This window comes from Cotesia glomerata, linkage group LG4 (genome assembly GCF_020080835.1).
Source record: "Cotesia glomerata isolate CgM1 linkage group LG4, MPM_Cglom_v2.3, whole genome shotgun sequence".
Taxonomy (NCBI): Eukaryota; Metazoa; Arthropoda; class Insecta; order Hymenoptera; family Braconidae; genus Cotesia; species Cotesia glomerata.
In genome coordinates, this window is record NC_058161.1 from 11,387,689 (window position 1) to 11,411,736 (window position 24,048).

At 30.8% G+C, this 24,048-nt stretch overlaps 4 protein-coding genes across 10 annotated transcripts in view; 2 read left to right on the forward strand and 2 right to left on the reverse strand.

Annotated features, from left to right (window-relative positions):
* Nucleotides 1-2,186: 2,186 nt before the first annotated feature.
* The window catches only part of LOC123263801 (RNA pseudouridylate synthase domain-containing protein 2-like), a 113,249-nt gene continuing 91,387 nt past the window's right edge, over nucleotides 2,187-24,048 (reverse strand). For all 4 annotated transcript variants that reach the window (XM_044726775.1, XM_044726771.1, XM_044726774.1 and 1 more), the window contains 2 exons: nucleotides 4,088-4,264; nucleotides 2,187-3,458 (listed from right to left, as the gene is read on the reverse strand). In XM_044726775.1, the coding sequence (XP_044582710.1) occupies nucleotides 2,688-3,458; nucleotides 4,088-4,264 (948 nt within the window). In that variant the 3' untranslated portion in view covers nucleotides 2,187-2,687. The remainder of the gene's footprint in view (nucleotides 3,459-4,087; nucleotides 4,265-24,048) is intronic.
* LOC123263807 (GATA zinc finger domain-containing protein 8-like) lies at nucleotides 5,146-11,787 on the forward strand. 2 transcript variants are annotated; one of them, XM_044726789.1, is made up of 2 exons: nucleotides 5,146-5,353; nucleotides 9,426-11,787. In XM_044726789.1, the coding sequence occupies exon 2, from the start codon at nucleotides 9,432-9,434 to the stop codon at nucleotides 10,329-10,331; it is 900 nt and encodes a 299-aa protein (XP_044582724.1). In that variant the 5' UTR covers nucleotides 5,146-5,353; nucleotides 9,426-9,431; the 3' UTR covers nucleotides 10,332-11,787. The 2 variants fall into 2 exon arrangements, with proteins under 2 accessions (XP_044582724.1, XP_044582723.1); XM_044726788.1 differs by lacking the exon at nucleotides 5,146-5,353 and adding an exon at nucleotides 7,060-7,290.
* On the reverse strand, nucleotides 17,531-21,245 carry LOC123263800. The gene is made up of 2 exons (XM_044726770.1): nucleotides 20,852-21,245; nucleotides 17,531-20,088 (listed from the first exon to the last, which is right to left on the reverse strand). Exons 1-2 carry the CDS (start codon nucleotides 21,155-21,157, stop codon nucleotides 17,911-17,913), a joined length of 2,484 nt encoding a protein of 827 aa, XP_044582705.1. The 5' UTR covers nucleotides 21,158-21,245; the 3' UTR covers nucleotides 17,531-17,910.
* On the forward strand, nucleotides 21,153-24,043 carry LOC123263804. 3 transcript variants are annotated; one of them, XM_044726784.1, is made up of 7 exons: nucleotides 21,153-21,680; nucleotides 21,772-22,680; nucleotides 22,842-22,945; nucleotides 23,028-23,273; nucleotides 23,360-23,503; nucleotides 23,611-23,714; nucleotides 23,793-24,043. In XM_044726784.1, exons 1-4 carry the CDS (start codon nucleotides 21,482-21,484, stop codon nucleotides 23,175-23,177), a joined length of 1,362 nt encoding a protein of 453 aa, XP_044582719.1. In that variant the 5' UTR covers nucleotides 21,153-21,481; the 3' UTR covers nucleotides 23,178-23,273; nucleotides 23,360-23,503; nucleotides 23,611-23,714; nucleotides 23,793-24,043. The 3 variants fall into 3 exon arrangements, with proteins under 3 accessions (XP_044582719.1, XP_044582717.1, XP_044582718.1); XM_044726782.1 differs by having other exon boundaries at nucleotides 23,360-23,714; XM_044726783.1 differs by lacking the exon at nucleotides 23,793-24,043 and having other exon boundaries at nucleotides 23,360-23,757.

The following is a 24,048-nucleotide window of genomic DNA, read 5'->3' on the forward strand; positions in this document are numbered from 1 at the left end:
TAAATTAATTCGATGAGAATTTAGAGTACAGCAATTTTTTAAAATTCAATATAGTTAAATTAGCATAAATAGTGGATCTTTTTAATTGAAAATATCTAAAAATGAAGAGACAATTGATTAAAAAGTCGTTGTGTGTTTAGGTGACAACGAAATTTTGATTTAATATTATTAGAAAGGATAAAAATGATATAAAAGTATTAAATTGACACATATATATATTACAATTTTTATGATTGTTTTATTTAACAAGAGTTATCATTTATTAATCCATTATACAAGAAGTTCCATTATTTTAAATGTACGAGCATTAACAAATTATGCGTTAAAAGTAAATAAATTCGCAGATGTCAACATTAGTTGATCATTCAGTATTACGTAGAATAGGTTGTCATGATGTTAATATTCAATTATAGACTATGTACACAAATGATTGCTTTAAGACAATCAGTATTTCTATTTTAATTATTTATTGAAACTTTCTTCTGAGAATTTTTTCTAATCATATAAATAAAAGTTAGTTTTTTCAATACATAAATATAGCAGGTTTATTTGTTGATAAACTCTTTGTTTAAAATTTAATCTTACATTATTATATTAGTCAAAAGCGCACAAACTGTCTTTTATGGTTTATTAAGAGTATCTCTCTCTGTTTATAAGTACATTTTTATAGTTATATCTAAAATATTCTCATCCATTCTGTTCAAAACTGTGATATTACTTTAAGTAGTTCTAAAATAAAGGCCAACTTTGAAACTCATATTATGTGATAATATATTATTAGTGCTGGTGCGATTGTAATAGCATTTTGATTTCCACCAGTTTACAGTACAAATTTTTACGAATAAAATATATATTCATTAAACTCACCGCCAAGAACACTGTAAATATTCAAAAAGTCAGAAAGTTATTGCTTTTAGTCCGATTCTTTTAGCTTTTCGAACTATTTTTAGATATATCTTCTAGTTTACATATGTTTGCGACTCTTGCATGTCTTTTCAATGAAACAAATGATTAAGATCGGAGTGCAGCATTCGAAAAGACTCCACTGAACTTGAATTTTTTGAAAATTTCGATTGATCGCATTCTTCAAGATTTGGCCATTTGAATTAAGTAACGTAAATCGATTAAAACATTGTTTTGTTCTGGAGTCGTCGTTAACGATAAGATAAGAATATTATAAGTTTTTCTAACATTTTTAATTGATTTATATTGTTCTTATTGTAACTTATTGTATACTTCAAAAAGTTTGTCAGCTTTTTGTTTTTAAGGCCTTTTTTGATTTTATTCCAATTAATTTATTGGTTAAATAACTCGTGTTTGTGGAAAATGTGCAAAAAAAAAACATTTCTTTGGGGCACTTTGTAATCAAGCGCGTAAAATAAAAATAAATAAATTCTAGTATCTTCTATTTAGGCCGTTTATTAATATTTCTATTAAAATAAAAAGACTTTATTGAGAATTATTTTAAATACAGGTTAAAAATTCATATTATTTATTAATTAATTTTAATCATGTTTAATGATATATATCAAAAAATGCCTTTCTTGACACCTGACACAACATTTATAAGTTAGAAGAGTTCAAGAATGCAGATAAAAAAATTGTTTTCGTATTCGAAAATACGTAAGCTTTTGGGCACAAAGCCAGTCGTTTCTTAGATTTTTTAATAAACATCAATTTATCAGAAACGATAGAAAATTCTTCAGTAGATGCTGTATCAAGAATCTTGATTGATATAATTTTTATTGGCCTAAAAAAATAGAAGTTTCTTCCTTTGATTACTTTATTATCATGACTTGATATTAAAAATAACTCACAAAATGTTGAATACTATCTCGAATATTTTTTTTTTCAATTTAGAAAAAGGATATAATTTTTATAATGGCATTGAATTTCTTCCAATCTGTTAAAAGAATACGTTTGTAAATTAGTAGTTGAATATATTGATAATTGGTCCAAAACACATAATTTGTGAGTTAAACTTAGTTTCAGAATCTAATAGAAAATCTACGATACTCTATATCTGTAGGCTTCAATAATTTCCGAAAATCAAATCCAATGAATTTTATTCTGATAAATAATATTGAAATCAAAAAAGTTGTGTGAAACAAAATTATAATTTATAAAAATAAAATTTATTAACAATAAATTAATTTTTATTTAATTTACATAAATAAATCTAAAAGATTCAGCTTTTTCTTAATCTATTTAGACACAAAATTATGATATGGCACGCAAGTGTTTGGTCTTATAATTTTGGAACCAGAAGCTACAATATTTCAGATTCAAAAGGTTCGTAATTTGATTGGTCATGTGATGCTTTAAATTCGAATGAGAAATTTGCTTGATTGTTTTTGTTTTTGTATTTATTTTAATTAACATGAATTACATACAAATAAGTTATTACGATAATAATTCACATTATCAAATCTAACTACTCGGGATAATATAATCTTGTTAAAAACTTTAGGACTTGGTGACTTTAGTAAAACACTTGAATAATGCGAAAGTGTCCGTAATATGGAATCCCAAGTGACTTCAACTTATTATCATAATCCTAATATTTTTCAAACCTTAAGTTTTATTATAATGAATGGAAGGCACGGAATAGCATTTAAAAAGAATATGAAGGTACTGTTACTTTTAAAAGATATGAATTTTACTTGAGAACGATGGTTATTTATTAACTATCGATCACCATCACCAGTCCAATCACTCGCTGCCCAAGCAGGGAGTGGTGTTTCATATTCCCAGCCTGGACCGCAATATCGCCAAGCATGGAGATACATCACTAAATCTGAAGGCTTAGGATCTCTGTATTTTACCTTACATTCATAACAGTGGGGATCCACAGTGAGTTTATTATCTGTGTATGTTGAATCAGGTGGTTCTGAACCTGTTTGAGTGCCCACTGTAACTTTAAGAGTAGTCGAATTTTTTTGCTCTTGCGACAAATTCTGTTCCTCTTTCGTAAAATTAGTTGTTGGAAATAATAATCCTTCTTTGTCAGTATTTAAATTAGAAACAGTATCCTCTATTTCTAATTTCGATTTGAAAAGATTTATTTCAGAATCCCCGTCCATTCCAAGCCAATTTTCAGCGTTATGAATATTAATAAGGTCCTTAACCAATTCTTCGTCAGTTTTACCAATGTTACCGCCTTTACCTTTTTCAGGTCCAAAAACAACATGGTTATATAAAGGATCGTTAACAACTGGAAAACCGAGATACTGCAAATGAACACGAATTTGATGCATTCTGCCGGTTTGTGGTTTGCAAAGAACTACTGAAGTTTTCCCGTTGTAGCTTAAACGTTTAAAACGGGTAATGCAATCTTTGCCTTTTGGCGATACTTTACAAACTCCAATTTTATAGGAAACCACTTCGATTGCTTCTGAACAAACTACTTCGTCATCCAGAAATTTACCCTCTACACGGCATACGTATTGTTTATGAACCTGCAACATGCAAATGAAAGTTATAAATTTATAATTTATAATTAGTATTTCGAAAAATAATCTATTATACATCAATGTGGTAAAGTAGAACAAAGTGTTATTGCTTATTTACACTAAAGTGAAGAAGAATATGCTCATTAAGTTAGACTAGTCTTTTCTATAGTGTATGAGCTGATGCGAGAGTGCTTAATATGTTACACCGCGGGATGTGAATAGATTAAGTGTTGAACTATTATTATACAGTGAAATTACGCTAAAATCAACCCCTATTCTCAATTCCAAGAAAAGGTATCATTCTTATATTTTGTCTTTTTTCTGAAAAGTGTCATTTTTGACATAAGAGCTTTTTGAAGTCCTATTTTAGAGTCCAGTTAAATTGATTTCAGCAGAATTCTGATAGTAATCTGATAATAATCATTATGATAATTTTCAAAAAAACTTCGTAAGTCTGTAAGTATGTTTCTTTTTGCTATCAAGTTACTCATATAAGTAAGTGTGATTTGATAATATTTTTGACTAAAAACTATATATGAAAGCGTAAGGAAGAAGAAACTTATTTTATAACCACGTTGATCGGTGAATAATTTAAAAAGTTTTGAATTTTGAAAGATAATCAATGACTATCAAACCTGTCGATTCCGAATTTGGTGTTCCATTTGTCTGGCTTTCTTTGGAGTGCGTCCAAACAATAGGATACCACTTGTTAGTCGGTCCAGCCGATGAATAGTGCGTAAATTCTTCAAGTTATACTCTTTTGCCAGAATAAAAACAACAGTATTGTGCCGATAACGACCACAAGGATGGACCTGTAATCAGAAAAAAGTTAAATTAATACTTAATCATATGTACTAGCCGTGTGTCTAGTAGTATTTTCCAACAAACTCAACAAAGAAAAATTATATTGCACACATTAAAAAATCATTTGTAAGTCTTCGATAGGTATTAAATTTTAAATTCAGACTTCTTCTATTAGTCCCTTTGAAAAAAATCTGGAAAACGGTAGACTCTGCAGGCTATTCGTGGAACTTCCCGTTAGGTACGAGTTCAAAACGCTTGAGAAATTATCTACTCTGAAGTTTTAAGCTCTTCGAGCTCAAAAACACAACTTTTATGCTTTTTCAAGCTCTTGGATATAAAAAATCTAGTGGTTGTTCAAAACATACTTTTTTTTTTTTTTATTTTTGAATTGCAATATCTTCCGATCGAATCAATCGTTTTAATGGAGCTTGCAGCATTCGACGTCGTTTTTCAAATACAAAGAAATTACTTGTCACTTATCAAACGATTAGATGTAAAATGTTAAAGTTATTTTGAAAAAACACTTTTTCGAAATTAAAAAAAATTGAATATCTCACGAACGAATTGACCGATTCTGATGAGACTGGCAGCATTCGACGTAGTTTTTTGAGCACAAATAATTATTTTATTACATCAAAAACGATTTGAAAAGAAATTTCGAAGTTATCTAAAATAAACAATTTTTTCGAAATTTTGATGTGAAACATCTATAGCCGCACGTAAAACCGATTTCTGGCGTGGTGATGCATGCCGTGGCGACGCGTCGCCACGCTATATAATGGTATATATATACAGTCTATATGCAGTAGTGTGTACGGTGTGACGACGCGTCGCCATGCGCAATCGACTGTGCGATTCTCTCCCACTCGATCCGGCGTTAAGCCATCTCTCTCGCTACACTGAGCTCGGATACCTATAGTGTATACTCCGTAGTGTATACAGTGTTGTTTACTACAGTACACATAACCTGTGTTTTACTTGAAAAAAAATTATTTTTCTGATAATAAAATGTCTGACCGTGATAATTTAGAGAGTGAAAGTGATCAGCCTCCTGCAAAGAAAGCAAAATCACACTATGACACACTATCAAGTCATCAGTAAGTTAATTATATTTTTATAATTAAAGTATGCATTTATCTGTGCATTAAGCACGCGTATATTTGGTGTGTTTTGAGCGCCAGTAAATGTAAAATCTACTCTCTTGGTAGATTAAAATTCACATAAATTTAATTGCATAATATGTTTTTAAATTAATTATTAATTTTAATTTCATTCTTATTGAAATTAATGCATTAAAACAATTGCTTAGAGAATAAATTACGTATATTAGAGAATAGATTTACGTATACTGGGGATTTAAAAGTAAATTTTGCAAAAGATGAATCAACGCCATTAATTACGTTTCTCCAAGAAGAATTTCAATTGCAAATTAATAACAATCCAAGAGAACCTCAGAGGCAACATCGAATATAACTATTACCGAAGTCACTGATTAAACGAATTAAGTAGTCACGATTTGAAATAAATTCGTAAATTTTTGTATTTAATGAAAATAAATGTTTATTCAATAAATAGTCATCGTTATCTGGAAAAAAAAATCGTAAAATTTTATTTTATCATTATGACATATTTATTTCCTATTACAATCTGTTCTTTTCTGCATATTACTTTTATAAAATAATGTTGATGTTTCACATTTGCCAGGCGTCCCGTGACGGCTCACATTTTTTTCATTATCGATTTCTCTTCAACGGATCAACTAATTTTGATGTGGTTTGCTCACAGAAAAAAAAATGCTTTGAATCAAGTATATAATTTTGAAGAACTTCATCTTCTTGATTTGAGTAAAAAAATTCTTAAACAAAGAAAATTTTACTTGGTTTATTAAGTAAATTTTACTTGATTCAAGAATTTTTCGTTTTGATTCTAGAGAATTACTCTCTTCAAAATTATTTTCTTGGTCCAAGAATTTTTCTCTTGAATCAAGTTAATTTTTTTTTCAGTGCAGCAATCGACGTCGTTTTTTGAGTTTAAGTACTGATTGGATTTTGAAATAGATCGTTACATACGTTTAAAAGTTATTCCAAAAAACATTTTGAATGTGAAAAATTTGTAATTTTCAAGGTAATTTTTTAGGGATGTTTTTATTAAGAAAATTATTGTTCACGAATTTAGTTTAACTATTTTTTACGAATATCAAATTTTCACACATTGAGACTGTAAGAATAAATTTAAACACAACCGTTAAAACTTAATGTACTTGAGTTCGTTTTAAAATTGTGATTAGTCGCTGATTGTTTTACTTGGTGAGAAATAAAAAAAAAGTCACAAAGACAAGATTTAATTTGTGTTTCTCAAAATTTATAAAAAAAAACTTAAACCAATTGAATTTTTAAGTTTTTTTTCGTCAAATTTTACCGCAATTTACCGTAAATATTATTATATTAGGTTTTCTAAAAATTTTATTTTGTTTATCATAAAATAAATGAATTTTTGAAGTGAAACTTCTTTAGGCGCATGAGGGTAAAATTTTTACAAATGTAACGTCACGCAAGTATGCAACGGAAGTGTCGAAAAAGAGAGAGAGAGCGATCGAGACCGATTGAGAGAGAGTAAGACAGGGCGAACGTAGCATGAAGCAACTAGCGATGGAGTGAGAGTAGGGAGCAAGCAAGTGAGAAAGATCGAAAGAAAAAGTGAGATAGAGCGATTGTCGTATCACGCACAGTGCCATGGAGCGAGAGGTGGGAGAGAGCTATAGTGAGAAAGATTGAACGAGAGAGAGAATAAGGGATACTGAGAAATAATACATGCTATATTGGTTTGTGTATTCGTTTACTAGTTAATTATTAGAACTTTAGATGGCAAATCTGTCGCATAACGTCATTTGCAGTAAACGCAGATCTTTCATCTATTTACAATATTATTAGCACTTATGCAGTGTATAAACAGTGAGTTAAATTTATAAATAAACTTTATGAATAATATTTTGTGATAAATTTTAAAGTCGTCCTATAATAAGCAGTTACTCGAAGTAAGTAATATATCTGTTATCTTTTTGTTTATTTACAATTTTTAAGCTAATTGGTTTGAAGGTTAGGTACTCGGGAAAAAATGATCAGGACTGATCAGACCTGTTCATATCTGATCAGGCCTGAAATCCGACCTGATCAGGCCTGTTCATGTATGATCAGGCCTGAAATTAGGCCTGATCAGACCTGTCCGTGCCTGTTCATGTCTGAACCGTTAAATATACTCAGACCTGATCAGACCTGTCCATGCCTGTTCATGTCTGGAGTGTTAAATACGCTCAGATCTGATCAAGCCTGTTCATGCCTGCTCATATCTGTTCATGCCTGCTCATGTCTGTTCACGCCTGTTCATGTCTGAAGCATTAAATAAGCTCAGACCTGATCAAGCCTGTTCATGTCTGAAGTATTAAATATGCTCAGACCTGATCAGACCTGTCCATGCCTGTTCATGTCTAAAGCGTTAAATATGCTCAGACCTAATCAGACCTGTCCATGTCTAATCATGTCTGATCTAGCCTAAAATAGATAAGGATTAAAACTCCATATATCAGCTGACAAGAACTGTTCATGCATGATTTGCCCTCTTAAATGATATTTTAAGTCTGGAAGAAAAATTTTATCGAACTATAGTCTGCAGTTCTATTTTTAAAATTAATTTGTTCCGTATGACGTATCAGTTTCTATCCCCTTATAAATTTTAAATGTACAACTTTCATCTAAAATTTCGGCTTATATAAGCATGAACTTTTTAATTTTCCATGCCAAAACGATGATTTTTAACGATGAATTTTGACGCAGTGACAAAATTTTTACTGTGTTCTATTGAATACGCGAAAAATAAGATTATTTATTAAAAGTTTGAGTTTGATAGCGTGAAAATACCAAAATATATCAGTTGATATCGATAGGCGATAAGTCCTTTCAAGGTGTCTGTTATTATTTTAGGCTACCGCCTTGGTCCATTGCAGTAGTGTCAAAAGCTGCTAAATTGTAGAACACACAAATAATTTTTCATTTCCTATACGTTTTAATTAAAAAAAAAAACTTCAATTTTAAAAGAAAACAATAAAATTATAATTGCGGAATAAACCTTGAAGAAATTTTGTTTTTACTTAAAAATTTTTGTTATTTTTTTGTTAAAAATTTTTGTGTTAAATATTTAACACTTTTATGTGTAAATTTAACATTTATTTTCTTAAATTAACACAAAAAAGTGTTAAATATTTAACATAAAAATTTTTATCACGAAATTTTTTGACGCAATGACGCGAAATTTTTTACTGTGTATAATTAATTATTAATAATTAATAAATTAAGTATAGAACTCCGTTAACTATAAGGATAAGTCATGTATAAAATTTAAATTACTTAAAGTAGTTTGAAAGGTACATTAGAGACAAGATGAGTCATTGGGTCAACAGGTAAAGTGTCAGTCTGAAGAGCGCAACGTACATGGTTCGAATCCCTGTGGGCACCAATTTTTTTTTTTTTTTATGGACCTGATCGAGTTAGACATGAACAGGTCTGATCAGACATGAACATGCCTGGCCAGGTCTGATCAGACCCGGTCATTTTTCATATCTGATCAGACCTGAAGACTCATGCCTGTTCATATCTGATCATTTTTTCCCGGGTAGTTTTAATATTTACAAATAACATGTTGCATTTCAACTTGCCACTCGTCATTTAATAATTCAATAAATCATTTTCCATAAAATAAAAATATTTGATAAATTCGCTTTTCTAAATTTTAAGTTCAAAAAAAAAATTTAATTAATAATTTATAATATTGACAAAAAACACGTGGCATTTTTATTTACAATTCGTCATTTGAGATTTCAATAAATCATTTTGCGTAAAATATAAATAGCAATATTTCATAAATTCTCTTGACAAAATTTTAATTTAAAACCTGGAATTTCTATAGTTATCATTAATTTACAATGATTTTGTATAAATTTAAATTGAGGTCAGGTATTTTTACTATTGACAAAAAATCACGAGGAATTTTAATTTAATATTCAACATCTGAGATTTTACTATATTATTTTTCAAACAATATAAAATAAATGTATTTTAATAATTCTCTTTAATTATTTTTATTAAATATTAAATTCAAATAACTTTTCATTTTCAGATCGCAATGCCAAAAATTGTGGTGCGAGAATGTGAAACAATTAAAAATAAAATATCTGTTAGACGGCCAGGTAAAACATCAACAGAACGTTCACGTGAATTTAGAGAGCGGAAAAAGGCTTTAAAAAATGCAGCTAGCCAAGAGTTGAATATCTCATCGTCCATCATTACAAAAACTAAACCAAAAACTCCAGCAGAGCGTAGTCGTGACTACAGAGCTCGAAAAAGACAAAAATATGAAGAAAATCAAGAGTCAAATTATTTGACGCGAATCACTGTTGAAGTTGAAGTACATCAAGAACAAGAAAATTCTCAACCTTCGACTTCGACTTTACCAATTGAAAAAAATAAAACTTCAAGAGAACGTGTTCGTGAGTTTAGAGCAAGAAAAAAATCATTGACAAACCTTTCAGAAAACATTATTGAAGATTTTCAAACATCATCAAATATTATTAATGCTAATAATAATAATAATAACAATAATAACAATAATGGTGATAATAATAATATTAATAATAATAATATCGATGATGAAAATCATAATGTCAATATTAGAAATAATACGAGACGTATTCAAGATAATGATTTACGTGTACCTTATTCTACTTTTCACAGGCATCAAAATGCTCACAAGGAATTTAAGGAAAAATTTATCAATAACTCGTTTGGGCATGTTTGCTCAGTATGTGATAGATTGTGGTTTGAAGAAGATTTAAAATCTGCATCTATTCAACACAAAGAGATATTAAATATAATTCTTCCTCATGTGTCAAACGACAAAATTGCTTTATGCAACACATGTCTTAACGCATTAAACAAAAATAACATTCCAGTAATGACTGTATATAATGGGTTCAAATATCCACAAACTAAATTTATAATTTATATTAATTTTCAACACTTTTAATATTTTAATGACAATTAAATTCCTAACATATCTTCCTTTTTCCCTTCCTTTAAGTCTCGGAAATCTAAAGTTTTAGATTTGTATAAATATAGACAAGACTGATAAATTAGTTCGCCAAAGAAGTTTCACTTCTGACATGTGTACTTTGTACGCACGCACTTTTTTTTTGTAACTTTTATTTTAAAGAAGGTAGTAAATTAAGGGCCGCACTATATCCCATGGTTAACGTGAATTTAACGGTAATTTTTAAAGAAAATTTATTTTCGTGTACAAACATTAATATAGTTAAATCTGAATGATAAACAGAAATTGATTTGAGAAGAATTAAATTAATCTTCCCGCCTGTGAGAACGTAAATCATGGAAATGAACTGAGACACAGACAAATGGACAGACTCAGGTAAATGAATTTGAAGCTAGAATAGCTACAGTCTTATTGATGAACTCAATGCTATCTGGTCTGACTTCAGACTCAAGCTGTCGAAAGATTTATAAAATTAGTAATTGCACTATTATCAAAAGTATGTGATCTACATTCACGAGAAGATTATATCAGTGATAAACTACAATCTTGTGAAGAAATGGAGTTATAAAGAAGAATATAAAATACAACTAAATATTTACGATAGTAACAATAATGTTTCGATAAATTAGTTTTAATATTTTCAGTAATCAAGCTTTTAGTTAATAATTAACGTGTTGTCCCCTGTGAAGTGAATTAGACGTTCAAAGAAAAAAATTATTTCATAATTTTTCAACTTCGTTTTTATCATAAATTTTATTTTTACGGCTTTTCAACATTTACTAGGTCGAATCGGTTCAAATGTTTAAGAAATTAAGCTTAATGGAACTTTTTTGAAAGACCACATTTCGGAAACAAATACACACACACACATCGAAATTTTGCTGTCTGATGAAATTTCGATTTTTTAGAATTGAACTGAAAACAATAATTTTCCGAATTTTTAAAAATTTTTAATTTTATTCTGACATTAAAAATTAATATTCAAATAGAAAAAGGTATTACCTCTGTTATTTAGAGAAAAACACTTCTTTTGAAACACACGTTAAAAAAATGCTTTCTCTTGTGTCTATTGAGTGCACTGCAAAATTATATTATGTGATGATCGAATAAGTATAAAATTCCTAAAAATTGAAAATTCGTAACCTCAAGGGTATCTGATACACTGTAAAAAGAAAAAAAAGAAGGAGAACTTTGAGCACTAGGTTTAGAAGATGTGGGTCACGAATCCTCTCAGTTCGTTTATAAGTTGCAATCCGCTCATGACATTTGTCTTTTAATTCTTTACTGAAAGAAGGATTACTATTCTAGCTAAGCTCCTATTTAAGTATTAGTGCAAACATCCAAAGAAAGAAATAACTCTTGAAGCAAAAAAAATTTTGTTTGAATCAAAATTTTTAAATAGCAAATTATTTGCTATAACTAAAAAAAGTTTTTGCTCTCAATTTTCAAATTAGTTTCTATGATTTTTTTATTCAACTATACAGTTAATTTCATTTTTTAATTCATCAACTTACTATTGTTAATTAGAAATTTTTTCATCAATAAATTTTTATTCAAAGAAAATAATAATGGAAAATAATTCCCACTGTATGTTTATCACTAACAAATTAAAAAAATAGATGGTTTTATGAGATATACAAGTTTGGCGAAAAATTTTTCTCGATTTTTTGAGTGATAGTAGACTTGTAGTAGTAAAAATATTAACTCTTTCAGCACAGAATATATTTTCGTTTTTACAAATTAAATTTTCAAAATTTCAAAATGAAAATTTTCACAATAACGCAAATTTGCGTATTATTATCTAAAACAAGTAGTTAAAATTTTTAAACAGTAAAGAACAAGTTTTCAATATATTTCTGTCATGTACATTCTTAATTGGTCACTTATCAGAACTTTTTTGGATGAACGCGACAAACTCTGAAAATTAAAAATTTTTAATTCGATTAGCTTAAGAAAGCGATTAATAAAGCTCGTATTTGTTTTCTTATGCATCCTACAACTGTAAAAAAAGCAATAATAAGTGTATTAGATCAAGCTCCTCGATCAAATCTCTTCAAAAATAATATGCCTGGAGATGTGGCTCAAATTATTTCTGAAGTGACATCTAGAGATTTCTTCAAATAATACCAAAGTTCTATCTGAAAGTAAAGTAGCAGTTACTGAAGAAAATATCCGAGATTGGTTTTCAGACTTAAAAAATCATCATTAATAACAGAAGGCGTTGTTGATGTTGATTAAAAATCAGTCCCGTCCCTGATAGCCATCTCATACTATAACTTTCAGATAACTTAGTGCTGCGAATTATAGATAACTTGACGAAGTAGGCTGGCAATATATAATAAGTATTAATCTACAACTTATCGCAAAGTTATGGTCAAGTTTACTTCAACGAATTGTAGTGAAACACTTGTCGTTAAGTTACCGAAATTTTCTATTCAAGTTTACTATAAGCTTATAGATAACTTGTTTTTAAAATTCGGCACCACCTTATTGTCAACTTGCATATAAGGATGGGCATTTGTGGACTTGACGTTAACTTAACGTTAACTTGTCACTAACTTATCTGCAATCACTTAACTACAAGAACTTATAGTATGAGGTGGCTACAGGGGTATTAGCAATGTGGATGAAACATCAGTGTAGCTATGTCTTAAGACAGGAAAATCATTGGGATTAACTGCAGAAAATAATAATTACGTAATCTCACCAGGACACGAAAAAAAATATTACTGTGCTCTGTAGTTATCGAGCTGATAACAAATCATTCGACTGATAATTTTTTTTCCTTATAAAAGATTCTCTCCAAAGAATTGGAGGTAGTAGCTCCATTATCTGGGTAGGAGCTTATATTCTATATAAGCCACACCGCCTCATAATAATTACCGTAACTCCTACTCTTTCCCGCTTCACAGCATTATTTATATTTGTAAAAAATGCTTGCCGTAAGATGGACGGTGTGGCTTAATGTATATAGAATAAGCGAAAGGAAATTTAGTATAGACCGGATAGCTCAAATAGTAGAGTAGCCGACATGTCTTCGGAAGGTTCTGGGTTCGAATCCCAGTCCGAGCTATCTAATAATTTTTTTCTCGCATATTCTATAAACTCACATTAAGATGATCCTCTCTACATTCCTTTCTCAATCCTTTCCTACCAATATCCTGTTACGTGAATGTGTAACGCTTCACGTAATAATTACCGTAACTCTTATTCTTTCCCGCTTCACAGCATTATTTATATTTGTAAAAATGCTTGCCGTAAGATGGACGGTGTGGCTTAATGTATATAGAATAAGCGAAAGGAAATTTAGTATAGACCGGATAGCTCAAATAGTAGAGTAGCCCGAGTCGAAATATCAGACCCGTTTAAGCTGTAAAAGTTTCCAAATCCTTTGTAGTTCAATTCGCCGCCTTAGAAGACGCCTGTTTTGGCAGTAAAAGTCGGAGTGAACTATGGATACAGTGAAAACAGGTCCACTGAGTTCCGTTTTCAATGTAAATTTTATCCAAAAAATAATAATAATAATGCAGAGTCGAAACATCACACCCATTTTAGCTGTAAAAGTCGGGGTGAACTAAGGATATAGTGAAAACAGCTCCACTGAGTTCCGTTTTCAATGTAAATTTTATCCAGAGAATAATAATAATGAAAATAAAAATAAAAATAATAATAATAATAATAATAATAATAATAACATTCACGCTTTCTGACATCAAAGACCGATGTTACCGGGAATTATCCAACACCTGAGCGGGTGGAAGCTTTTGGACTGAGTTATATGGAGATCAACCAAACGTGAACGCCAATAATCCAGCTCTGCACGACTTTAAAGCATTCTGTCGGGAACACCGTAGACAGAATGCTGATGAAACCCCTGCAGTCAGTGTGAATGAAGTTCGTTCAGCTCTAAATGGCAGCAAAAATTGGGCTGCCCCGGGTCCAGATGGCATAAATGTCTTTTGGTGGAAGAAGTTTACTTCTACCCACCTCCATCTGGCCCGTATATTTACATCGTACATTAGAGCTGACGAACCGATTCCAGACTGGTTCGTGGAAGGGCGAACCGTACTGATACCAAAAAAAGGTGACTTGTCTGACCCAAAGAATTACAGGCCTATCACCTGCTTGAATGCGGTTTATAAAATTTTTACAAAAATTTTAAACAACCGTATTTTGCAGGAGATAGAACTTGTATGGCAACAGATATATGAACAGCGTGGCAGCAAAAGAGGCCTGTCAGGTTGCAAAGAGAACTTGATAGTTGATCGATGTGTCACACAAGATGCGATCTACTATCAACGCAACCTGTCAATGGCCTGGATCGACTATCACCAAGGCATTTGACTCAACTTCTCATGAGTTGATTTTATATCTCCTCAAATGCCTGGGGGTCAATCCTGAAATAGTGGAAGGCATTCGGCTTACAATGCAGCTTTGGCGAACGCGTTTCCATATAGGAAATGGAAACGCACTGCACGTAACCGGAGTTGTAGAGTACAAACGAGGGGTCTTCCAAGGCGATTCCTTAAGCCCTCTGCTGTTTTACATCTCACTGCTGCCTATATCTGTTGCTCTCCGTAAAACTCGTGGGTACTCAGTGGGGCCTTCGGGTGATCGAAAATACTCGATTACCCATCTGCTTTATATGGATGACCTGAAGCTGTATAGTGCTGATGAAGATCATCTACAGGCGGCTCTTAACATCGTAGCAGAGTACACGCGGGATGTTGGAATGTCTTTTGGGTTGGACAAGTGTGCGGTCGTACATCTGGCGAGGGGTAAGTGCTCTGTTACGGGTGATGATGTCGAGTTGGTAGATGGGAGCGTTTTAAGACAATTAGACGCCGGAGAGTTGTATAGATATCTAGGAATGGAAGAGCACCGCATGCATGCGGTCTCCGAGAGATCCAAGCAACTCTCCGTAGCGAGTATGTTAGGAGACTCCGGAAAATTTGGCCCTCCGAACTTTCCGGTAAAAATAAAGAATCTCCGCTACTAACACGCTCGCTGTCCCAGTCTTACTATACTCTTTCGGTGTCTTAAAATGGGCTGAAAGGATCTGCGAGATCTCGACATCAAAACCCGTAAGACTATCAACATGAACCGGAGCATGCACCCCAATTCATCAGTCGCCAGATTATACCTCTCCCGGTCCATCGGTGGGAGAGGTCTGCAGAGTTTGGAGCGGCTGCATGATCGTTTGGTCCTGGGTTTAACACACGAAGTTGTCAATTTCACTGCAGACGAGGATGACTTTCTTATGCAAATTGTTCATAAACATGAGAATGCGCATAAGGGGTCGTTCTTGTATAAGGCAGCTATATATGCAGCAAGAACCCTTGGTCTTGGAGAGATAAACGCTCTTATGGAACTCCGAAAGGAGGAATTCAAGAGCGTCATCAGGAACTGCCGAGGAAAAACTACTCTAGGCGAACTGATGGACAAGTCCATGCACAGCGTGTTCTTCAAACACGTGCGTGATCATGGCTTGTCCACCCAGCTGACGTTTTCCTTCTTAAAGTCAGCTGGCCTGATGTCCGAGACTGAAGGGTTCATATTTGCTTGCCAAGATGGTGTCATTAACACTCTAGAATACCGTAGCAAGGTGCTCCAGGTGCAGCTTCTGGACACGTCATGTAGGATGTGTAAACAACACCGGAGACGCTCATGCACCTTTTGTCAGCATGTCTTGTGCTGGCTAGAGGTGTATACATCCAACGTCACAATGCTGCCCTGAGAGTACTGTACTTATCTTCGTCACCGCTACGGTATTGACGTGACACCGGTGCTGCCTTATCTGCCAGGAGATATTCCCCAGGTTGTTGAGAATGACAGTTGCAAAATTTATTGGAACATGCCGTTTGCAACAACTCGGCGGATAGATCACAACAAACCTGATATTGTGCTCTTCGACAAGGCTACTCGTGACATTTATGTCATTGAGTTCTCGGCCCCGGCTGAATACAACATCTCAGCCAAAGAAGAGCACAAACGACAGATATATCAGGATCTCCTGTTTGAAATTGGCAAACTTTACCCAGGTTACCGTGTCAAGCTCGTCGTCCTGATTGTTGGCGTCCTCGGAGGGATGAAACAGTCTTTTGTATCCTCACTTGCCAGAGTTCCAGCTTGCTCATCAAAAGCTGAATTCTTGGCGGTCAGGATGCAGAAGGCTGTCATACTAAATTCCCTCCGTCTACTTGGGAAAATGACTTTGGCCTGCTGTGATCACTAACCGCCTTGTTGTGCGGAGTGGTCCAGCAGTAACAGATGGAGCTCAGGCTGGGCCCTCGGAGAATCGGACTCCGGGGACAACCCCTGAGCATTTAATAACATAATAATAATAATAATAACATTAATAATAATAATAATTATTATTATTAACATGAAAAAATTAAAAAATTATTTTTTATTAAATAAAAAAAAATTGACTTGATTAAAAAAAAAATTATTTAACTTTTTTAATTTATTTAATTAGTTAATAATAATAACATTAATAATAATAATAATAATGATTATTATTATTATTATTAACATGAAAAATTGAAAAATTATTTTTATTAAATAAAAAAAATTGATTTGATTAAAAAAAAAAATTCTCATTAAAAGAAAATTATTTGATTTTTTAAATTTATTTAATTAGTTAATAATAATAACATTAATAATAATAATAATAATAATAATAATAATAATTATTATTATTATTATTATTATTAACATGAAAAAATTAAAAAATTATTTTTTATTAAATAAAAAAAATTGACTTGATTAAAAAAAAAATTCTTATTAAAAAAAAGAATTATATTTTAAGTAAATTTAATATAATTTAATTTAATATTTTTTTTTGTGAAAATTCAAGTTGATTTTGTTGAGTTGAAAATTTCTTTTTTTAATCAAACTAATAATTTTTTTTTTTTACGTAATGCACAGAAAAAAATTGAGTGAATTTTTGTTTTCTGGTGATCTCAAATTAAACTATAAAAAATTTTTTTTCCGAATGAAAAAATATGCCCGTTTCAAAATTTTGATCATAATTTTATAAATTTTAAATCTTTTTACTGAAAAAACACTGGATTTTTACGGAAAAAAAATTTCAAGTATTATTATTATTTTATAATAACAATAAATTAAATATTTCTTCAACAGAAATTTTAGTACAAATATAATTTTATTAGTAAAATAATTTTGATTCTATTCAGTATTGTTAGAATTTACAGGCATCGCAATATACAAATTGTTGTCAATTTTTATTTCAAAACAAACAGCAATCAATTGGTCGATGGGAATAGATACAAAGTTTTCCACTCTTGAACATTTATAGATAAATGAAAATTCGTACTGTACATCATGGTCACCTTTTGCGTTGAATACTTTTTCACTTAATAATGTTTGAATAATCGCCTGATGAACAGGTGGATGATTCAGGCAATCATCGGGATTCAAACATTGACAGTAATCTAATTTTACGAAGCATATAATTGAACCCAAATGATACCCAGCATGATCTCTGTACAGAGTAAGCGACGATGACATTTGTTTTGCTCGAGTGTATCGTTCAGACACAAAGCTTCGAATCTTTTAATAAACGGAAATACTCTGCGATTTTTCGTACTGGTAATAAATTTCTTAGAGCTTGCTGAACACTATTAGGAATTCTATAAGTCTCATTGAAAATTTTATAAGTGCCTACAGTATAACATCTGTCTTGTAATCGATCACAAATTTTATTATTGTGTTTTTGTTTAGTGCAAAAATCTTTCATCCTCCCTTCTGGTAGCTGCTCAAAAAATTTTTGAACCTTCAACTGCTGGTAATGAGATCTCACCACTTGTGAATCAATGTGACGTGTTCCGTGAATTACATTTAAATATTGTCCATTTAAATCTTCATATCGAAAACAATCGTTAGCCCACAAAGGTCCAAGAGCAAGTACACATTTAGGTAAATGTATCAGAAGATGAAGATTAATGGAACAATTTTTTAAACCATATAAATTTTCAAATTCACGTACAAATTTGTGTAGAAAGTTCGACGCCATATTTATCTCAGCATTTGTTATAGAATCTAAATTTAAAAGCGCAATTCCAGCAACTAATAAAGAAAAATGTTCTAAATACTCTTGTTGCATGACTTCTTGCATGACTGGTAAAGCATAATAAAAGAACCAATTCTTAAGCTCAGATGCTTTCCAGTGTACAAGATCTTCCGTTGAGCGAGGCATACGATGAACAAAGCTGGGTGGCTTGATATTAATTAATCGGTTGTTAATGATATTTGACATATCAATTAATGAGTAAGGTTCACCTCTATTGCTCGGGTCAAACCATAATGATAGTAGTTTTTTTACCACACCACCAAAAACACAGTGCATTTGATCTATAGCAGTTCCAACGATGAAATCAGGCATTAATTTAGATAGAGCACAGGGTCCTTTGACACCCATATGAGGAGAACCATCATTTAATGCGAGCCGAGCAAAGGTAACACATTTTCTTGAAGTTCGTATTTGAGGATCCAGCGTGTACCGATAAACATGAGTATGAGAACTGCCATCAGGTGGCAAGTGATAAGTTTCGCCAGGCCATAAACATGATGGACAGCCATAACTACCCATAAAATAAGTGAAATTAAAAAATTGACACTTTGCTGGAACGTCACAAGTTCCTATAAGTAATACCGCTTTGACTTCTATGATCTGATTATCAGCCAAAGTAATTTGAATACCTTCAGATAAATTTTTTAATTGTTTATAGAATTTATTGAAATAGTTATTAGCGTTAGGTTTCTCAGATCCAAACCACAATCCAAGTAGTAATAATTCATTTTCACGTTTTGTCCGCTCAGCAAAAGGTAACTCATTTATAGATAAATATACTGGCCACATGCTAACTTTAGAGGATTTGTAAACTGGTATCCCGTCGGTGTACCAAGTCAAAGAAATATTATTTCTGTCCGCTAAAAACCCAATTTCAATAAATTTTTGATACAAACTTCCTTTGTACACATCATCGATATGAGGATTATCATCATCATCTACATCAGGATGAAAACGTTGCTGTAAACATTCGTAAAATCCTGGTCTTCGATATAATTCTTTCAGCTGACTCTTAATAGGCAATTCGACGAAATAAGCAGTTTTTGTTGATTCGCAGTTGTCACATACTTCATTCTCTGTTTTTAAATTTTTTTGACAAATGGAGCAGTAAAAATGTTTTTTTTTCTTAATTTTTCCTTTTTTTGACAATGAAAAAAATTTGCGGAATTTATGGAGGCTATTTTTGAAGCAATTATTATTATTGTGATTACAGTGTGAATTGATGACAGCAATAATATCACCCAGACAAGTTTGGGTAACGTTATGTCGGGTAAGTAAAGATAATATCAAGGTCATACTTTGACTTACTGTCAACGGTGCTCCAGGATATAATAGTTGTTCATAGTCTAAATTTCTAAACTCATCATCTTCCTCCTCATCACTATCACTCTCCACTTCATCTTCACTGTCCTCATTTTCTTCATTCCTATTTAAAACTTCTTCATCAATTTCATCTTGATCACTTTCCTCTATAATGTCATTTCTATTTAAAATTTCTTCATCAATTTCATCTTGATCACTTTCCTCTATAATGTCATTTCTATTTAAAATTTCTTCATCAGTTTCATCTTGATCACTTTCCTCTGGAATGTCCTGTATATCATCAGCTGCTTCATCCACATTTTCTGCACCTTCAACCTATAGTGAAAAAATTATTTTAATCACTTTTTAGTTAATATACTTGATGAAATTATAATTTATGTTAAATTTTCATTATGTTTTAAAATTATGATACCGAAGTTAGCCGTCAGCTGTCAATTTAAAAACTTTTTATACAAATCAATTTCAATAAAAAAATGCTTTTAAAAACTTTCACTTATAATTTTTATTAATTTTCACACGTGGAACTTTTAAATTAAATTTTTTTTATTAATAATTTAATTACTATAAAATTATAAAAAAATTTTTAATGTATGTCAACTTCAGTGTCATTTTAAAATTTCATTTAATTAAAAAAAAAAGTTAAATATTTATAACGATCAAATTTACAGTTTTATGTGTAATTAGCAATTACACAAATATCTAGAGATGTTACAACTTATTGGAGTATACGTCAGATCACATAACCTCAATAATTGTTCATAGACTTGCATTGAAAGTATATTTATTATATTTATGATACTGAATTTAGCTGACAGCTGTCAATTATTTTTATTTTTATAAAATATAAATTACAATAAAAAAATGTTTAAAAAAATTTTCACTAATAATTTTTTATAATTTTCAAATGTAAAATTTTTTAATGAAATTTTTTACATAATAATTTAACTGCTATAAAATTATAAAAAAATTTCTAATGTCAGTAAACTTTAGCGTCATCTATATTTTCTTATTGAATGCATGTAATTTTCCGTTATTTTATTGGTAATAAACAATAAATATTAATATATATTAAATTTACCTCATAAGCATTGACTTGGTTGACTTGTTCATTTAACCTAGCATTGTTTACATCGTTATCATTGATTACATGATCTACATTAACAATAAAGTTGTCCAATTGTCCATTTAACCTGTTTTCAATATCATCATCGTCATTGACTTCATTAATTACATTAACAATTTGGCGATCTAATTGATTATTAAATTCATTGTGATTATTTTCGTCATCACTGGTGTCATCATCATTGAGAATACTCCTCAAGCAATCAAGTTTTCTTTTTTTTGAGTAGTCATTATAACATTTCCTAGAATTCCTTTTCACCATTTTCACTGTCGTATTTTCACTTTAATAATTTTTAATTATCGTTTTCCACTAAAAAAATACTCTAAATCATCTGTTTGTTTGTTGCACATCGAAATAAACGCAGTAATCAACAAAAGAGGTTGAGTGCGCATGTGTTAAAAAACAGCATGGTAAGGTAATCTATCCTATTACCGACAGTAATTCACGAGGCTACGTTACCTAAAGGAAGCTGAGCGGGGCTTGGGGAAGTGAATCTTCAGTCGCCATTTTGATTTGTAGTTTGCGTTGTTTTTACTCCATCGAAGAAATTGTTAAAAAAAAAAAAAGTTAGAATTAATTATTATTATGGCACCAAAACGATCGAAGAAAGTTAATGATAATAAATACGTCTTAATATGGTGGATTGTGGAGGGTACAAAAACAATTACAGAGTTGTCAAAAATACCCAAAACGAAGCGTGAAAAAAATGTCAACATCCAAATTAGATGGGAAGGAAGTGACGGAAAGCGAAAAAATTATTTTGCAAAAATTATTGAATTTGGTGGTAAGTATACGTTCGATTTGATAAAAAATAACTCCTGGTAAAAATGATTATTATTTGAAAATTATAAAAATAAACTTTTCTATTTTAATAGCTACGATTGAACAGCTAGACCGAATCAAGTTGGATAATAAAGGCAATATTTGTGATGAGAATACGAAAATGTTAAGTGAAACTATTGTACAACAAAAAAAAGTTATAGATGTTTCAAAAAAAATAGAAAAACAATTTGAGAAGAAAAACAAAAATGAAACAGAAAAAGAAATTGACAAACAAGCTCCTATTTTCTCGATTGATGATCCGTCATTTTACACTAACCGCGACAAAAAAATTAAGTTTAAAACAACGCAAAAAAACAAGACACGAGCTATTGAATATGATGACTCCAAGATCCTACCTAACACAGCATCCATTAAAAATAACAATAGTTCAGTAAATTTTGATATTGACAAAAGCGATGATGTTAATACTCAATATGAAGCTCAATTTTCTATAACTGCTTGTGAAAATCAGTATTCAAGTCTATCAAACGTCAAAAACTCAATAATTGATGAGATTGACTTACAAGTTCCAACAGAAAATGGGTTAGGTTTATCTTCTATTTGGACTAACGACTATTTCAGTAACTGGGCAGTTCCAAATACTCCAGTTATCGAGGATTTTCGTTCTCTAGTTAAGGAATCTAATATACCACCAGTTATGTCATCAGATCTATTAGAGTTAAAAAGTTCAAATGAAGATTGTACTAATCCATTGCTGTCATATTCTGATCAAATACAACTCAATCGAAAAGAAAATGCTGGCATTTTCCGACCATGGAGTTTGTCATCCAATATTAGCACTACCTTTCACCCGATTACGGAGAATAAATCTACCAAAGAATTACATTTGGAACCATTAGTACTTGCTGAGATTGACACGAGTGGAAATAAATCAAATGTTTTTGAGATCACAGAGAAGAATTCGAATATTGGATCGATGGTTACTTTTCTAAAAAACGAAGGTTACTTTTAAATTTATTCATAGTGATTTGGTATTATTATTTTTTAAAAATTAAAAAAAAATAGCCCGAATCTCTCAATAAATAGTAATAATTTAATGGATATTTGTAATAAATATTAAAAATAATGGTATATTTATTATTATATTAATTTACATTTTCAGTACGGGAAACAGATGTAACTTTTATCCAAATGGTTGCAGCAGCCCTAACCCGGATTTATGAGTCGAATGAACGTTACAATAGACATTCTTCTAAAGTTTTCGAAGTAAAAGAAATTAATTTTTATATTTAAAAATTACTTTTTTATTTTCTATATTTTCATGAGTATATTTCTTTACTTGATACAGATTCCTGAATTTTATACTCAGCCTGGAGATGGTATGATTGAAATAGCCAAAAACTCGAAAATATTCTTTCCATTACATGTAAAAAATAGAATTGAAATGTCATGTCAAGGAAACAATGATTGGGAGACCATTGTCAAATCACTCTTTTAGAAATTTATGGTGATAATATTTCTAATTATTCAGCAAGGGGAACTCATGCTAATGGGCATCGAAAAATTGATGATAGGCTGTATAATTCTATTTTTGGTATAATTGTTTTATTTTATTGTTATATAAGAATTTTCATTATTAATTTTTATTTATGAATTAAAATTACTCTGATTTTTTTATAGACTGGATAAAAGAAAAAGTTGGGCCAAATATTATTATCACGAGTAAAATGTATAATAGTACAATTAACAAATTGTCTTATAATAAAAGGGCTAGTGTCACCATAAAACCAAAGAATTCCAGCGATTCTTACCAACCAGATAAGAGTAAGTTGTCTAATTTCGAAAGAAAATTCTTTACATCTCTGTTATTGTGTATACGTTAAGATTAAAACAACTAATAAAATTAAATTATTTAATTTCGAATTATTTAGTTAGTGAAGAAGATTTACTATTTTTCAATAAAATTGTAAAAGTTGTTGAGGAATCTTATGAGATTCAGAAGCGAGAATTGTTGCCTCAAAGACAAACGCATGAGGTATTATTTATTAATTTTTATTTGTCCATTTTTATTAATTTTTTTATATTGTAAAATAACTTATTCAATAACTTTCAGATATCAGATAAATATACTGAGCCCGCAAAATCAAAAATGAAAATTAGTCCCAATTACGAAATTTACCTTTCAAAGGGCACTTATGCTTATATAGAAAGAAAAAGTGAAATCATAAAAGGAAATTACGATTGGAAAACGTTGGTAAAAGAAACATTACTTGAGATATACGGTGATGAGTTGAGAAAGCGTTCCACATTTTTACAAATATAAATAATGCTGTGAAGCGAGAAAGAATAGGAGTTACGGTAATTATTAC

Excerpts from the sequence above, each read along its gene's own strand:
- LOC123263807 (XM_044726789.1), top strand. The coding sequence starts at position 9,432 with ATGCCAAAAATTGTGGTGCGAGAATGTGAAACAATTAAAAATAAAATA.
- LOC123263800 (XM_044726770.1), bottom strand. The coding sequence starts at position 21,157 with ATGGTGAAAAGGAATTCTAGGAAATGTTATAATGACTACTCAAAAAAA. Across the intron at positions 20,089-20,851 it reads ACCAAGTCAATGCTTATGAG|GTTGAAGGTGCAGAAAATGT; the intron begins GTAAATTTAATA and ends TTTTCACTATAG.
- LOC123263804 (XM_044726782.1), top strand. The coding sequence starts at position 21,482 with ATGGCACCAAAACGATCGAAGAAAGTTAATGATAATAAATACGTCTTA. Across the intron at positions 22,681-22,841 it reads TACTTTTCTAAAAAACGAAG|TACGGGAAACAGATGTAACT; the intron begins GTTACTTTTAAA and ends TTACATTTTCAG. Across the intron at positions 22,946-23,027 it reads ATTCTTCTAAAGTTTTCGAA|ATTCCTGAATTTTATACTCA; the intron begins GTAAAAGAAATT and ends TACTTGATACAG.